General features: G+C 39.0%; 2 protein-coding genes across 2 annotated transcripts in view; both read left to right on the forward strand.

Moving 5' to 3' along the window:
- LOC116062651 (chymotrypsin-like protease CTRL-1) overlaps positions 1–17,871 on the forward strand; it is a 222,391-nt gene that overhangs the window by 41,623 nt on the left and 162,897 nt on the right. The window contains exon 12 of the mRNA XM_035999104.1: positions 11,441–11,447. The gene's annotated coding sequence lies outside the window, so the exon portion shown is untranslated. The remainder of the gene's footprint in view (positions 1–11,440; positions 11,448–17,871) is intronic.
- Positions 5,842–6,455, forward strand: LOC116062656 (protein NLRC3-like). The gene has a single exon (XM_031317349.2). The coding sequence runs from the start codon at positions 6,018–6,020 to the stop codon at positions 6,429–6,431; it is 414 nt and encodes a 137-aa protein (XP_031173209.1). The 5' UTR covers positions 5,842–6,017; the 3' UTR covers positions 6,432–6,455.

Below are 17,871 nucleotides of genomic sequence, written 5' to 3' on the forward strand. Positions count from 1 at the left end.
CTGTTGTTTTGGAGGAGAGATAGAGTTGAGTGTTGTCTGCCTAGCAATGGATACAGAGGCCATGATGGTGGATCTCTCCCAGAGGAAGGATGTACATAATGAACAGGAGGAAACTTGAACTCCTTCATCTAGGGGCAGTAAATCTTTTTGAGGCCAACTGAAGGGACTTCACCATTACATGATGTGAGGTAATTCGTCCTGATTCCTCCACAGAGAGGACCAGGAGATCTCAGAAGTTCCCAGTGGTCAGTCTGCTCAGGACTCCATATGTACATGTACAACAACTCCTTTTACATCTATCTTGTTCACAATCATCTGGTGCACTTGATAGACCAGAAGATTGTCAGTGTTATGATTTTTATGTTGCACCATAGAGTGAGAAACCAGAGCTGAATGTATAAAGCAAACAGCATCAGACTCAGGACAGAACCTTGAGAGAATTAATGCAGAATATTTACTTTTGGTTTATTAATTACCATTGTTTAATGATCCATGAATGAATCTTAAATTATTTGTTTAGACAAATGTCATCATGACATAATCTACAAAACTGGTATGTTTTGATAATCATAGTATTTTTAAACATGAACATTTTAAGTGGTACCTGCAGCAGGAAGGGGCCCTTGAAGACTTCCAAGCAATCCCAATTAGTAAACTGGAGAATGTAAATAGGAGGAACACAGTGGATACGATGTTCCAGACCTACAGTATGAACATCATTAAAGTGACCACAATGGTTTTAGTGAAGATCAAACGAAATGATCTAGTGAACAAGTTACCAAACATCATCTCAGTACCTGCAGGTAAGTCATAATCATTATGAATCAAACTTATCATATCACTGTCTTCAACAAACATTAGCCTTATTATCTACAAAGATACATATGTTGTGTTGACAACAGAACAAGCTACCAAACATCCTCAAAAGAAACGAAATTTAAAGCATCTCTGAGATCCAAACATTTTTGTTTACTCTGCTGGTTAAAATTTGCACACACTGATGTCACTGTAAGATACTGCTTGGGCAATATTAATTCCCTCTGTAATTAAGTTATATACCTTCTGGTTTATTTAGACAATGACGAGTTCATAGATGTATGACTGAGACACCCAACATATCAGTTATTTTTTAGGAATATTTATTTATTTATTTATTATACGTGGAATACCTCTTGAGATGTGTCATCTCATTTTCAAGAGGGTCCTCGGTAGGACTGAACAGTACACAGGACAAGACACTGCAGTACAACATACACATTCACTCGCATACAAGCATCTCAACACAAATCTACAACAACTATTAAAGACAACAGTCAAAGGCTTAAGATTAGTCTCAGTAGTGTTCTGATATACTGCATCAACGTAGTCTATAATTGGAAATAATAGTTGCTTAACAATTCTTAACCTGATCTGTTGTGTAAAACGATTGCTAGAACGGTACAGCATCCTTAGATTGCAGGTTAACGTCCTTACAATAGAGTTTATGTGTACTTTAAAGGAGAGTTGAGAGTCAAGCCAGAAGCCCAGGTATTTATATTCATTAACTCTCCCAAGAGGGGTGCCATCTAAGAAGTTAATTAACAGGTTAGTCAGATTCAAGGTAGCAGATCTTGCTGGGAAAAGCATGCTGTATGATTTTTTTCTTATTCATCAGAAGATCATGACATTGGAACCATTGTTGAATGGTATTGAAATCAGATTGAAGATTGTTCTGTATCTTAGATATCTTAGTATCAGAAGTATAAATCACTATGTCATCAATCTGAGCAAACTTGGGGAAGGTCATTGACGAAGACAATAAGAGAGGCCCCAGCGATGATCCTTGAGGGACACCTTTTTCCATAATAGAAAAGCAAGATAGACTACCCTGCATAAGGACACACTGATGTCTAAAATGTAGATAAGAGTTGAACCAGAGAAGAGCTTGTTTAGAGAGACCAATGGCATGAAGTTTATCTAAAAGAATGTAGTGGTTGACAAGGTCAAATGCTGTTAAATCTATAAAAATTGATCCGGTAGACATGTTGTTATCCAAGGATGATGACACATCATTGCTGAGCTTTAGTAGGGCAGTTGTGGTAGAAAATTTTGGTCTAAAACCAGATTGATATTGAGACAAAATAGAGGACTGATTAATATAGTTATATAATTGATTGAATATTAGCTTTTCGAAGATTTTTGCCACATTGCTAATAATAGAAATGGGTCTGTAATTGTTAAGATCAAAATGATCACTTCCTTTATAAAGTGGAGTTACTCTGGCACATTTCCATCTTAGTGGGACCTTGCCAGATGTTAATGATAAGTTAAATAAATCAGATAGTGGCTATGCCAGTATGTCAGAGGCGATCTTTATAAACTTAGTTTCCAGACCATCTAGGTCTCTACCACTTCCAGACTTCAGTTCTGAAATAACTCTCTTTACATCGATGGGACAGATAGTTGAAAAAGAGAAAGAAGAGGCACTAGCGTGTTGAGCAATATTTGTGGTGTTGTGGGATTTTAGAGACTGGGAGTTACAAATAAAAGAAAAATGCTGATTAAAAGCATTAGCTACTGCTGGAGAATCAGAAATATCATTTTGAAGTCTAATTTTGATCGGAACGCTTGCATTAGATTTGTTGAGTAAAATATTAAGATCTTTCCAGAATTTCTTGGGATTGTTATAGTCATTACATAGGGAACTTTTAAAGTCATTGGATTTTGGGGGTGGGGGTGGAGCAGTGGATATGACACATGCCTTTGGTGTGGAAGATCTGGGTTCAATTCCCACTGTGATACCTCAACCAATGTGTCCCTGAGCAAGACACTTAACCGCTAGTTGCTTCAGAGGCGTGCGACCTCTGACATATATAACAATTGTAAATGGCTTTGGATAAAAGCGTCAGCTAAATGACATGTAATGTAATTTAGCATTCTGTGTTTTTGTTGTGCATGAGTTTCTTAAGTATTTATGTTTCCCAGTCTACAGGATCTTTTGATGAACGGTGTTTATCCCATGCCTTATCCCTTTGCTTGAATAGTGCGAGTAATTCACCATTAATCCAGGGTAGAGGTCTTCCTTTAACTCTTAGTGACCTCCAAGGGGAATGAATGTCAATTACTTTGAGTACTTCGGTGTGAAAAAAATTCCAAGCATCATAAGCAAAGGGGATTAAATTAAGTCTGTCCCACTTCATTTTCAATAGATCTTCAATAAAGTGTTCGTCATTAAACATTTTCAACTGTCTTACTTTGATTATTTTAGGTGGTAGGCTTGGTAATTTGATTTTCTATACGCAAGACACTATGGAATGATCACTAAAGCAATCAGAGAGTACTCCAGAGTCGATAATCCTATCAGGGTAGGTGACCAGGATCCAATCTAATAAAGATTTTGATCTATTGTCAACCCGAGTTGGTTCTTTAATTAGCTGAGTTAAGTTGAGGCTCTCCAAAAAATGTCTTTCGTTAAGAGAGAATCGGTCTAACCAATTTCGATTAAAGTCCCCAAGGATTATCATTTCCTTTGGACAATTTAAGGAGCTAATGGTATTACCAATGCACTTTATTGAATCTGAGCGGGAGCTTGGTGGTCTATAAATGTTACCTATAATCAGATGTTTTTCATGAAAACAGATTATTACAAAGAGACATTCAAAATGCACAGGATTTTCATTTGGAGTGGTAAGCTCCGAAGATAAATGTGATGAAACATAGGTGGCTACACCACCACTGTGTGCATCCCTGTCAGCTCTATACAATGTATATCTGTCAAGTTAAATTTTTTATCCAAGTCTCAGACAGAGTGATAACATCTGGTTTGTTGTAGGCAAGCCAGGCTCTTAAAAGTTCTATTTTATTTGGCAGACTCCTAATATTTAAAAGTATTACATGTTAACCTTTACCTATGATAGACTAACTGTGTTAGTAATGTAAGGAGAGGGATAGGGGTGAAGCAGAGATGGGAGGGGGTGCAACACACACACACACACACACACACACACACACACACACACACACACACAGGTGGTTGTCCAAGAACATAAACTAGTGGGCTATTCAGTCGTCGGCTGCCTAATTTCAGTAAAGGGAGACATGAAGTCGAATATAATTACATTTACCTTTGCAAATAAGCTATCATTAGACCAAGACACTTAATAGTCACTATTTAATAGACGAAAAAGCAAAAAATTGGGAAGAAGGAAGAGAAAAACAAAAGAAAAGAGGAAAAACAAAAAACAATTGCCTAATAATAGTAAAATAAAAATAATATAGGCCAGCATCCTTACCATCAACATCATCATCATCATCATCATCATCAATCAAATTGTAAACCCATATTGGATCACGAACATAATCACTTTAAGTACCGGTAGAAAAGATGCACCATGTAAGGCAAACTCGTTTCCGTTCCATAATAGTCAAATAAGTTTCTTAAAGCAAAAGGAAAGATAAAAAACTAACAGAACAAAAGCAAAAAAAAAAAAAGGAAATAATTGGAAAATAACAGACAAGCAAAATTAGATTTCACTGGCTAATCAGGCAAAATAAGAGAAGCTACTTTCTTTCTAAATTTTCCTCCTCTCCCTCCCATTCTCCCGCTCCTCCCTCCTTTTAGGCTACTCCCGAAAGCATTGCAAAGGCCTTCAGAAATCAAAACTAAGAATGCAAAAACAGGCTAACAACAGACCTGACAGTTCAATACATCATATCAATCAAGGTCTGTACCTTCAGTGGGCGAATGCAGATTAGAGCTTAGATCGGCCCAAAAAATCAAGCCCGAACCTGCCCGAGCCCGAGCCCGTTGTGTCCGAGCCCGGCCCGGCCCGAAACATTAACTGTAATTATGAGCCCGAGCCCGATTTAAACCCGACAATTTTTTAATACGTGGGCCGTTATAACTGACGTTCTCAACTACAATTCAGAGTTGTTTGAACTGCAGAAATCTGTTTAGAATAATACAACAAGGACGAAGCCTGTAAACTGCGCTGTTTGTTTAGAATGGAACGGATCGCAAGTGGATCTGAATGAAGAAACGTAAAAAAAAAAAGAAACAATGATGAACAACATATTGTTGTCACTGCCCACGACTTGTTTAAACTGCTTCCATACCTCCGACTTTCCTCCACACTTGCTCAAAGTTAATTCTCCTGTTTTTCTTTTTTTCTTTACATCTTCAAGCTCCCGGTGTGATGCGTGCGAGAGGAGGAGACTCCGCGCATGAAGTGCTGCATTTTGTAACTGCAGCCTAACTTTTGTACACATTTGTTACTTTTATATAGCCTATATATATATATATATATATATATATATATATATTTATAATATTTCTGATTATGGCATAGCTATCTCCCCACCCAAATAGGATAATAAGGTAATGGATTAAAAAAAAAAAAAAAAATTGCTTGATCAAGGGTCCGGCCCAGGCGCCGTCCAGCCCGGGCCCGGCCCGGCCCGAGGATGTGGCGGAAAATAACGGCCCGAGCCCGACCCGAGGTCCGGTCGGGCTCGGGTCGGGCTCGGGCTTGGGCCGAGAATCTAAACTCTAATGCAGATGGTCATTCCATAGGCCTAGTGTCAAGAAACGATTTGGCTTCTTTAGCGCATTTGAACTGGAATACTAAGTCATTTTACAATAGTTAACATATTCAGGACCTTGTCGTCAAATAGGCTGAATAGTTGTCATGATTACAGAAATGTGCACACTCACATTCACCAGAACAACCCCTCATTGATTTCATTGTTTTATTCATACAGAGATTCTTGCTGCATGCCAGCGAAAAGTCAAATCCAAGTTACATAAGATGTTCCAGCTTGTGTTTGAGGGGATTGCTAAAGCAGGACACAAAACCTCTTTGAATCAGATGTTCACAGAGATCTACATCACAAAGGGAGGGACTGCAGAGGTCAATGATGAACATGAGGTCAGACAGATTGAAACAACATTCAGGAAACCAGACAGACCAGAAACAACTATCAGATGAGAAGACAGCTTTAAAACTCCACCTGGAAGAGATGAACCAATCAGAACAGTGATGACAACGGGAGTGGCTGGCATTGGGAATACAGTCTTAACACAGAAGTTCACTCTGGACTGGGCTGAAGACAAAGCCAACCAGGACATCCAGTTCACATTTCCATTCACCTTCAGAGAGCTTAATGTGCTGAAAGAGGAAAAGTACAGCTTGGTGGAACTTGTTCATTTGTTCTTTAGTGAAACCAAAGAAGCAGGAATCGGCAGGTTTGAAGAGTTCCCGGTTGTGTTAATCTTTGACGGGCTGGATGAGTTTCGACCTCCTCTGGACTTCCTCAACACTAAAATCCTGACTGGTGTTACAGAGTCCACCTCAGTGAATGTGCTGCTGACAAACCTCATCAGGGGGAAACTGCTTCGCTCTGCTCGCCTCTGGATAACCACTACCTGCAGGAGCCAATCAGATTCCTCCTGAGTGTGTTGACATGGTGACAGAGGTCAGAGGGTTCACTGACCCACAGAAGGAGGAGTACTTCAAGAAGAGATTCAGAGATGAGGAGCAGGCCGACAGAATCATCTCCCACATCAAGACATCACAAAGCCTCGACATCATGTGTCACATCCCAGTCTTCTGCTTGATCACTGCTACAGTTCTGGAGGACGTGTTGAAGACCGGAGAGGGAGGAGAGCTGCCCAAGACCCTGACTGAGATGTACGTCCACTTCCTGGTGGTTCAGTCCAAAGTGAAGAACATCAAGTACGATGGAGGAGCTGAGATGGATCCACACTGGAGTCCAGAGAGCAGGAGAATGATCGAGTCTCTGGGAAAACTGGCTTTTGAGCAGCTGCAGAAAGGCAATCTGATCTTCTATGAATCAGACCTGACAGAGTGTGGCATTGATATCAGAGCAGCCTCAGTGTACTCAGGAGTGTTCACACAGATATTTAAAGAGGAGAGAGGAAGACTGTACCATACCAAGGTGTTCAGCTTCATCCATCTGAGTGTTCAGGAGTTTCTGGCTGCTCTTCATGTCCATCTGACATTCACCAACTCCGGAGCCAACCTGCTGTCAGGAAAACAAACATTATCATGGCTGGCTAAAGTCTTCAGAAAAAAACAAAAACCTCTCTACCAGAGTGCTGTGGACAAGTCCTTACATAGTCCAAATGGACACCTGGACTTGTTCCTCCGCTTCCTCCTGGGTCTTTCTCTGCAGACCAATCAGAATCTCCTACGAGGTCTGATGACACAGACAGGAAGTAGCTCAGTGACCAATCAGGAAACCGTTGAGTACATCAAGAAGAAGATCAGTGAGAATCTGTCTGAAGAGAGAAGCATCAATCTGTTCCACTGTCTGAATGAACTGAATGATTGTTCCCTAGTGGAGCAGATCCAACAGTCCCTGAGATCAGGACGTCTCTCCACAGATGAACTGTCTCCTGCTCAGTGGTCAGCTCTGGTCTTCACCTTACTGTCATCAGAAAAAGATCTGGACGTGTTTGACCTGAAGAAATACTCTGCTTCAGAGGAGGCTCTTCTGAGGCTGCTGCCAGTGGTCAAAGCCTCCAAAAAAGCTCTGTATGTGTGATTTATTCATCATAAAATACACTGATATCTTTCAACAGGAGTTAAGGCGAGACACGGCAGGCAAAAACATCGTTTTTTTTTCACTGGTCAATTTTGAGATTTTGGGCTATTTGGCTTCAATAACATGTCTTCTTTCAGACTTGTGGTGAAATAAAGTCCGAAATACACATTTAGGTCTTTATTTTACACCACTTTGTCTGTTTGCGTCGGTAGATTTCACCTAAATACAACAAAAGTTAGCGTTCTAAATCATCCCGCTGCTCCGTGATCGCTGTCTGCACCCTGTCATCACATAGACCGTTGGAAAGCTCTCTTTCTCTTGTACAATGCTGTCGGATCCAAATATGGTCATTTCCTTTTTATCAGCAACCAATCGTGAAAGTAAAAGGGGGGATTTAACTAAAAATGCGCAATCTCATTGGCTGATGCCAATTTCTGACAACGTGATTCGTTCAGAATGGTCACGTGACGCACTCTGACATTTCCGCGGTAGCTCAAAATGCTGAAAGAAGTGCGTCGAAAACGGCCGAAAATCACGTCAGAGAAGACGAAAACAGTTGTCATTAGCAAGAAGACACAGGGGATCACAAACTAAGACAGCAGATGATGAAATGACTTCACATAGTACGTCGATGTTTAAACTATCGTTCAGAAAACAGGAGTGTTCAGACAGCAGAGGTAATCAGACTCTCTCTCTCTCTCTCTCTCTCTCTCTCTCTCTCTCTCTCTCTCACACACATACAGTTTTGTATAATATAATTACTATATAATAGGCTACTAAACAGATCTGTAATTTTGGGATCCTAAGTGGTGTGAGTCCCTCAGGCTGTAGCAGGCAGATCCATATGTAGCTGTCAGTGGAGCTGCTGTCACCTCTCCTAGGAGAACTACCAGCTTCTCTTCTGGTCTTAACTTTTTTTGGCTATTTTTTCAAAGTGTAATTCTCTTAGTGAAGATAGTTTTTCCCAGTGGAGGAGGAAGTGCATCTCTGTCTGACCCAGCTGGTGGTCACTGAGCCTGTGAGTTATAATTAGTTTTGTTCTGTTGTGTTATGAACCAGTGCTGATGGGAGCCTGGTTAGTTATCTTCACCATCAGCTGACTGAGAGGACTGGTTCTGGTTAGTTATCTTCACCATCAGCTGACTGAGAGGACTGGTTCTGGTTAGTTATCTTCACCATCAGCTGACTGAGAGGACTGGTTCTGGTTAGTTATCTTCACCATCAGCTGACTGAGAGGACTGGTTCTGGTTAGTTATCTTCACCATCAGCTGACTGAGGGGACTGTTTTGTGGGAAAAGTAAGCTGGAGCAGCAGCAGTATGGCCATCTCCACCTTGATGAAGGTGCCTCTGATGCTTTCTGTTATGGAGAAGTTGTGGCTTCAGAGCTCAGTTGTGACGGTCAATTCAATGAGAGAAACTGATATGCTCAGGATCTCGAATGCTGAGGCCGTCACAGCTGCCAGTGTAAAACATAGTCTAGAGTCTAAGCACAGCTAAAATACATATGGTGCTGGAATGGACAATTAGATTTAAAAAAAGCTGTGACATCTATTGTTGGTCTTGTTCTGTGTCCATACAACTGTCTAGCGTGGGTTTTGTCTGCAACTTTGTGCATGATACGCCAATGTTAATTCATTAAGTTACTGCAGTTGTAGGCCTTATATGCCTGCCATTTTATTAAATAATCAATTTTCATGAGCTTGAAATATTCTATATTATTATCACTAAGGGCCTGAGCATTTATTCTGTTTTTGAGCAATTTTTCCAATAGAAATGTATTAATTTCCACTATTTAAATCTTTAAATGCCGTTTTCTCAAAATGAGTTTTTTGTCATTTTCCAGTAGAAACATCTCAGCCTATGTAGCACCTATGTACACCAAACTTTCCAGTTATACACTTAGTAGTATTCTGAAGATATTTACAGAGGGATTTGTTAATAAATCATTCCTGCCCTGATTTATGTGACATTTTAAGCAAAAAAACATGGCGAAAATCGATTTTTTTAGGGCTTTGGACAGTATATTTTGATTTCCTAGGTAATGAAAGCAGATATCCTGAAATCCCTCTGTAATTTTGTTTTCATCTTGTGTGTAAACAAAATGAAAAAAGAATTTTGCACCTGGCTTTATCATATGTTCAGATCTATCTACTGAAAATATATGCAAAATCGCGCATATTTAATGAGAAAATGCCTAATTTGCATAATTAAACATACACATTTCAAAAACTTGTAATACATTTTTTATATATACTTGTGTAAGTAATCAACTGAGGAAGTTTCATGGAGATATCTATTATTTTAAAATTTTAGCCTATTCACCTGTAGTGTCTCGCCTTAAATATAAATAACTTGTTTCCTTCCTGTTGTCTCTCCAGACTGAGTGGCTGTAATCTGTCTGAGAGAAGCTGTGAAGCTCTGTCCTCAGTTCTCAGCTCCCAGTCCTCTAGTTTGAGAGAGCTGGACCTGAGTAACAACAACCTGCAGGATTCAGGAGGGAAGCTGATCTCTGTTGGACTGAAGAGTCCACACTGCACATTGGAGACTCTCAGGTCTGATCAAGTTACTGTTTGTCTTTAATTTGAGATATTTCTATGAACTTTAAGCTTCATGGAATTCAAACAGCCCTTCTCATGTCAGGACTAACATTTTAATTGTGTTGGACTGAAGAGTCCACACTGCACACTGGAGACTCTCAGGTCAGGATTCATTAAACCATTCAACTGATGACCATTTAAACTCTGACTAACTTTAGTTGATAAAACAGCTGACGTGTAGCTTTGTGTCTGTTGACATGATTGGGCAGTAGTTTCAACACTCAGAGTTAATTTCCACTAACATTTTTCATCATTTGCTTTTGTTTTTGAATAATTAAATATCACACATTTAAAGGTGTATTCTTAATCTGGACCAAAATGTACTTGGACAACAAACAAACATAAATCACATGGCTCCACATGTTGACAGAGGGTTCCTGTGTGTTGGTCTGTGTATTTGCAGTCTGTCAGGCTGTCTGATCTCAGAGGAAGGCTGTTCTTCTCTGGTCTCAGCTCTGAGCTCCAACCCCTCCCATCTGAGAGAGCTGGACCTGAGCTACAATCATCCAGGAGACTCAGGAGTGAAACTTCTGTCAGCGGGACTGAAAGATCCTCTCTGGAGACTGGACACTCTCAGGTACAAACACTGATGAACAAAAAGGAGATATTTGTGTAGGAAGTTTTAAAGGAGAAAAACTCCAGGAACAAAAATGATAACTCCCTTTTGTTAATAATTAGGCTGTCAAACGATTAATTTTTTTTTAATCGCGATTAATCGCTGAATTTCTATAGTTATTTGCGATCAATCGCATGTTCTATCACATGATTAAAATTCTATTATTTTGCATTTCAGAACAGTTTTTAAGTACATATTAACAATAGAAAGCAATTCTTACCAGTGTGGGAATCAAATGAATGCAAAGAAAGTTACTTTATGAACTTCACTTTAAGATTTGTATTAGTTTATTATGTATTTACTGTAAACAAAAGAAGAAAAAAGAAAAAAAGAAGGGTACTAAACAACAGTCAGGAACTTGTTTATTGTTAAGGCCATGGTCAAAATTAAAGATTTAATAATAATGTAATAACTATAACAATAATTTATTTCACCAGTAAATTGCTGTTACAGGCTACCTGTTTTAAGAGAACGCAACGTCTGTGTTGATTAATTCTGCCAACAGCAGCTGCCGCGCTGCCGAGCAGACTGTTACGTACCAGTGTTGGAATCCTCTACAGGGAAATACAATCACACTTTACACTGTTTAATGTTAGCTGTCAGCATTTTAACCGTGTTTAATCCAGCTGCTAGCTAAAGGTAGGCTAACGTTACCTGCTGTCAGGTGTAGTGTAAAGTCAGGCACCGAAATTTTCGGTTTCAATAACAGGTCGGCGAGTAGCACTCTCCAAAATAGTGCTTTGCCTGAGCCCACTAGCATCAACCTGAGTCATGTTAACTGTACTATGCTTAGCTCCTAGGTGGTAGCTCAAGCTTGACGTGCTTGGGTGATATTTTAATTCAGCTTTAGACAATGTGCCTATGGCTTTGGAAAATAAAAAACGCCATTCAGAATTGTGTTGCTGCTGCATTTCTCCATCATGCCTGCATCCTGCAGCAGTAGGATGTGTTAGGAGGAAGTATGGCAGCTTAATGATAAGTAAAGGTGTGGCAAAGGGTCAAAATAGTAGCCTGTTAGGCACGACGTGAAGCCAAATGAAGTGAAAATAAATTAATAAATGGCCGCATACGATTAAAAAAAATTAACGCGTTATGCTCGGCCCTTAATCGCAACGCGATTAACATCTTAATGCTGACAGCCCTATCAATAATTGAAGCAGTTAGACAGATAGCTGTATGAAAAAGGAACTGTCTGTGATTTTAAGAAATATCCTTTTTTTCCTCTTTCCCGGGATCAAATCAGTTTCAACTCTACAGAGAAAGGTCCAGAACAGGTTTAGCCTAGCTTAGCACAAAGCAATGTGCTTTCTACGTTGTGAGAAGAGTGTGTAGATGAAGCATTAATCTACTCTTTTGGCAGACTAGTTAGCTAGAGGTATAAAATGTCAGTTGCACGGACACATACACTGACGTCTGGACCAATTATTGTACAAAGTTCCTCTTGTGCTGGGAGAGTGCCGACTCAAAGTTAAAAAAGTCCCTCAAAATGCTCTTTCCTAGTCCCTGTGGTGCAAACACAATATATGTGTGTGTGTGAGAGTGATGTGATGTTGATGTTTCTCTACAGAGAAAGGTAAACTGTTGCACCAAATGCTTGCTCTTCGGGGAATTGTTGTTGGGTGTCTGTAAATGATGTGTGTGGCAGTGGCGCCAGCAGCCGTAATCCTGTACACACTGTGCGTAATTTTTGTTTTGGTAACACTTTGTAATAACCATCATTAATAGATGGTAAATTGATAGTTAATTAATCTTTAGTTAATTGTCATTTAACTGTCAGCAAACAGCCATTTTACTGTTAACAAACAATGAAATTATAATTAATAATGTTTACTAATTATTAGTAGTGCTGTTAATTAACAGTTTATTGTTACACACATTATATCCCTCCTATACTATATTAGGTATCAGGTAATGATTAAAACCTTTAAGAAACCATTTTTAAAATATCTATAAACATTACATAGATATATGGACCAGGTATTCCTAACACTTTAAGGGTTACTAGTTGGTTGGTAAACAGTCTATAAACAGTGTCTGGATGGTTATTATAAAGTTGCAACAGGTGACTATAATACCTTGTTAAATAGTTAATAAATACTTTGTAAACCATCTACAACCATTATCTGGATGGCTATTGTAAAGTTGCGACTGATGTTTTATTTATTTATTAAACCAAAAACTGTCACACAGAGGCTGGAAAAACACAGGGAAAAAAACTCACAGGGAAAACTTACAGGAACAAAAGAACGCGGGGAATAATCCAAAACCAAGGCACCAGGCTAAGACACGCTGAGAGGGCACAAACAGACAGGGAGGAAACACAAACACACACAAAACGATCTGACACGAGACAAAGGGAACACAGAGGTTAAATACATGATGTAATGAGAAAACAAGGAACAGGTGATACAACAGGTGAAACACATTAGGAGAGGGAGAGTAATCAAAAAAGGCGGGAAAACACAGGAAGTAAAACCAGATAAGACAAGACAGAAAACCAGGCTATCAAAATAAAACCTGAAACAGAAATAAACAAACAGGAATACACAATAAAAACAAGACAGAAAAGTACACAATCACAATAAGACAAAACAGGACCAAAATACCAGACAGAAATAGAACAAAATACAAAGCACAATATCGAAACCATAACAAACAAGTTATTATAGACATCTGTTGCAACTTTATAATAACCATCCAGACACTGTTTATAGTCGGTTTACCAACTAACTAGTAACCCTTAACAAAGTGTTAGGAATATCTGGTCCATATATCTATGTAATGTTTAAAAAATGGTTTCTTAAAGGTTTATAAACAGTTTTTAATCATTACCAGATACCTAATATAGTATATGAGGGATATAATGTGTGTAACAATAAACTATTAATTTACAGCACTACTAATAATTAGTAAACATTATTAATTATAATTTCATTGTTTGTTAACAGTAAAATGGCTGTTTGCTGACAGTTAAATGACAATTAACTAAAGATTAATTAACTATGAATTTACCATCTATTAAAACCCTTGTGTTGACTTCGGGTCAAACCCGTTTTCAATTTTTGTTTTATATCAGAAAATATGGGATGTAGAAATAAGCGCTGAAAATGTGTAGAAGAAAAATTTACCAATTCAAAACGTTCGAAAAAGCAAAAACAAACTGTGAAAAAAGGCATCAAAAACGTCGAAAAAAAGTGTTTTTTTCAAGGTTGACGGGAAGACAACACAAGGGTTAATGATGGTTATTATAAAGTGTTATCTTTTTTACTATGAGATACTCATCTAATGATAACAATGTTTAAATGTGCACATAGTCTGTTCTGCTCTCTGCTATGTTCAGTTATATTTTCCTCATTATTTATATGTTGTTTTACCCACAAGCCATCCGCTATTAATCAGAATATTCATTGTAATGACTCGATCTGTAGATCAGAGGTGGGCCGTCAGGGCCAGCAAAGCCTTCTCTGCTGGCCAAGAGATTGTCAGAATCAGAAAATGATATATTTTTTATAGTTAAAGGCCTATATATTCATATTATATATTGTATACGCTGCAAGTTCGTTAACATTTATAGATGTAAAGTTAAAGAAAGAAATGTGTATCTTCTTTTTCTTCACATGATGAGCAGCTTTTGGTAAGTTTAATGGATTTTTCAGCATTTTAGTGAAATGATTTTACTAGCTATTGCTGCTTGCTTTAGGTGTTAAAGATTTGAGCAGTGTCAGTGGCTGCTGTGCCTTTGTGTGTGCGTGGTGACGTGTGTGTTAAGCCCCCGCTGCTTGGCTGGAATTTCTGGGGAGGCCTGTTGATTGCTGATTGTGTTATTTGTGTTTTTGATTGCTTTGTGGTCACCGTATGATAAATATGACCGGTTGTTGTGGGTTTGTTTTGGTTTCTTTGGTAATTCTAATCATTTTGACTATATGTGATGCAGCATCCTGTCATACTGCATGAAAGTGATGGCTTCAGTCAGCGTGTGTTCATGTCTCTGCAGTAGTGTATTAGGTGTCTCTAGGTGTTAAATCACGTTATTCCACACAGTAATGTCCTAATGTCATGGTGAGGTTATTCAAAGGAGATTAAATTGCTGTAGGATAGTACTGAAGGCCCAGGTGTAAAATACCCAGCCCGCCACTGCCGTAGATAAACTCTCTTTCTCTATCTCTATTTCTCTCTCTCTCTCTGTGTCTCTCTCTGTCTCTCTCTGTCTCTCTCTGTCTCTCTCTCTCTCTCTCTCTCTCTCTCTCTCTCTCTCTGTGTCTCTCTCTGTGTCTCTCTCTGTCTCTCTCTGTCTCTCTCTTTCTCTCTGTCTCTCTCCCTCTCTCTCCAAATTGTCTGTCTGAGCGAATGCATGAATGTTGGTATGGAGTGAGTCTATGGAGCGTGTGAGTTTCTATCTTTGTTTGATTTTTTTCTGTCTTTTTGGGGTTTTGTTCGTTTTGTTGTGTAGTTGTTAGTTATTAGTTGGTGGTGGGTTTTGTTTGGGTAGTTTGCCTGTTGTTCCCTCTCCCCCTCCGTCTCTTTTTCTCTCTCTCTTTCTCTTTCTCTTTCTCTTTCTCTTTCTCTTTCTCTTTCTCTCTCTCTCTCTCTCCCTCTCTGTCTCTCTCCCGCTCTCTCTCCCTCTCTCTTTCTCTCTCTCTCTCTCTCTCTCCCACTCTCTCCAAATTGTAATTGTTTTTATATTGCAAGCATAGATTAGTGTCATACTGTCTGTTAAACTAAATTAAATATTGTAATTGGTTGACAGCCCAAATATGAATATAAATGAGTAAATTCCAACCCTACATGTGATGAGGATGAAGCTGTGTGTGTGAGAGTGATGTAATGCCCCCCCTCCCCCCTCCTCCTTTCAGGGTGGAGCCTGCTGGAGTCAGATGGTTGACACCAGGTCTGAGGAAGTGTAAGTCTGTTTTTAATTTCATTCATCAAACTGTGACATCACTCATCCAACCCTCTGATGTCATCATCAAAATGCTGCAGCTGTGTTGTGTCTCGTTCTCTCCGTCAGATTCCTGTGAACTCACACTGGACACAAACACAGTGAACAGAAAACTCAAACTGTCTGACAACAACAGGAAGGTGACATTAGTGATGGCGGATCAGCCATATCCTGATCATCCAGAGAGGTTTGACTACTGTCCTCTGCTGCTGTGTAGAGATGGTCTGACTGGTCGCTGTTACTGGGAGGTTGCGCGGACAGGACAGGTTGATATATCAGTGAGTTACAGAGGAATCAGCAGGAGAGGAGACAGTGGTGACAATTGGTTTGGAGGTAATGATCAGTCCTGGAGTCTGACCTGCTCTGATGATCGTGGTTACTCTGTCTGGCACAATAAGAGAGAAACATCCATCTCCTCCTCCTCTGTCTCTAGTAGAGTAGCAGTGTATGTGGACTGTCCTGCTGGCTCTCTGTCCTTCTACACAGTCTCCTCTGACTCACTGATCCACCTCCACACCTTCAACACCACATTCACTCAGCCTCTCTATCCTGGGTTTATGGTCTGGTCTCCTGGTTCCTCAGTGTCTCTGTGTTCTCTGGAGGACGGAGAGTCTCCTCCTGTTTCTCACTGCTGATCAGTTGAGTCTGTACAGGATCACACTTACATTGTAAATTAAGTGTGACTGTGGTTGTAAAAATTGTATATTTTGATGTTTTGTATTTCACTTGCGTGGAATTTTAATTATTTTACTGACCTGCCGAGGGACTACGGGCAGAAAATAGCACTTGTGCTACAACCCGGTACAATGCATCTCTCCTTGTTTTTACAGAAATCTTTCAGGTTATTGTTATGAACTAATGAATGAACTGAACTTTTACTGCAGTAACATGTCATCAATGGGACAGAACAGCTGTTTGATTGGGTCTTTTGGAGGTTTGATTCACTCCCACATTAATATGTTGGTGGTGAAGGTCTGTCTGTCTGTCTGTCTGTCTGTGCCTGTTCTTTGTTCTAAACTGTTCCAACTTTTCATTATCAAATCAACGTCATGGCGCCCTCAGGTGACATCAGCAGGAACTACAAGCAGAGCGCCACCAAACATTCACACATTAAAACATGTTTACAGATTTTATTAGTTTCATTTCTCTGTTTTTATCTCCAGTTTGTAAATTACAGGTGAAGGTTGTTGACCTATTAATTCATATGATTTGCTCTGTATATTTATTGCTATATGTTTGTAAATATTGTCATTTTCAATGTACTATGGACCTTCCATTTGTGTCCTGAATAAAGTTATTATATTATTATACGTCTTCTTATATATTACATATGTCAAATTAGGATTATAAAAAAAGATACATTTTTTTTGTTTTGTTTTTGTTTACATATTTTATTCCTTTGGTTATAAATGTATTTGTGTAGTTTTTTATTATTATTTATATACTACATATATAAAGTAAATATATTTTATTGACATAATGCTATAAACAAGGATTCTGGTTAAAAACATTAGCACATATAAATAAAAAATAATTTATAAAAAGCTAATAACGAATATAAATTCATAAAATAAAGGATAATCTACATATAAATAAATAAATAAAATAAAAAACAGGATGTACTGTGTACACAAATAACGTCTCAATGACGTAATCACGTAAAGGTAGAGTCCGTTACGCCAGCTGACGTTGCTAATGTTGTCATGTAGCTGTTGTGCTGCTGGGTCTTTGGAGGATAGCAGCTTCTGCTCAGACTGGGGGGTTAAAAGTATATATTTTTACTTGTACAAAACGTGCATGCAGGCTGAAATTCCACCGTGTGGTTTTGTTGGGATAAAGCTATAAGCAGAAGGAATATCTGCTAGCTGCTAGCTGCTAGGCTAACGTGCAATGGTAAACACACAGAATATGGTCCACACACACAGCAGAGCTTACACACTGGGGCTTTTTTGTCGACAACATGAACATTGTCAACATAACTCACTGGAAATCCAAAATACTTCCACACTTTCACTCACTTCAGTGAAAGAGGAGGGGGGCTCAAGTTCTGTCGATGGGTTTCCAGCATCTGCAGTTGCCATGGTAACTTTTGATTGGCTGTAGCTAAGTTACAGTAGTGCAGCAGATTAGTTACAAAATCGTTCACTTTGGTATACTAGCATGAAATTTGGCA

Source organism: Sander lucioperca, chromosome 3 (assembly GCF_008315115.2).
Source record: "Sander lucioperca isolate FBNREF2018 chromosome 3, SLUC_FBN_1.2, whole genome shotgun sequence".
In the NCBI taxonomy this organism is placed as follows: domain Eukaryota; kingdom Metazoa; phylum Chordata; class Actinopteri; order Perciformes; family Percidae; genus Sander; species Sander lucioperca.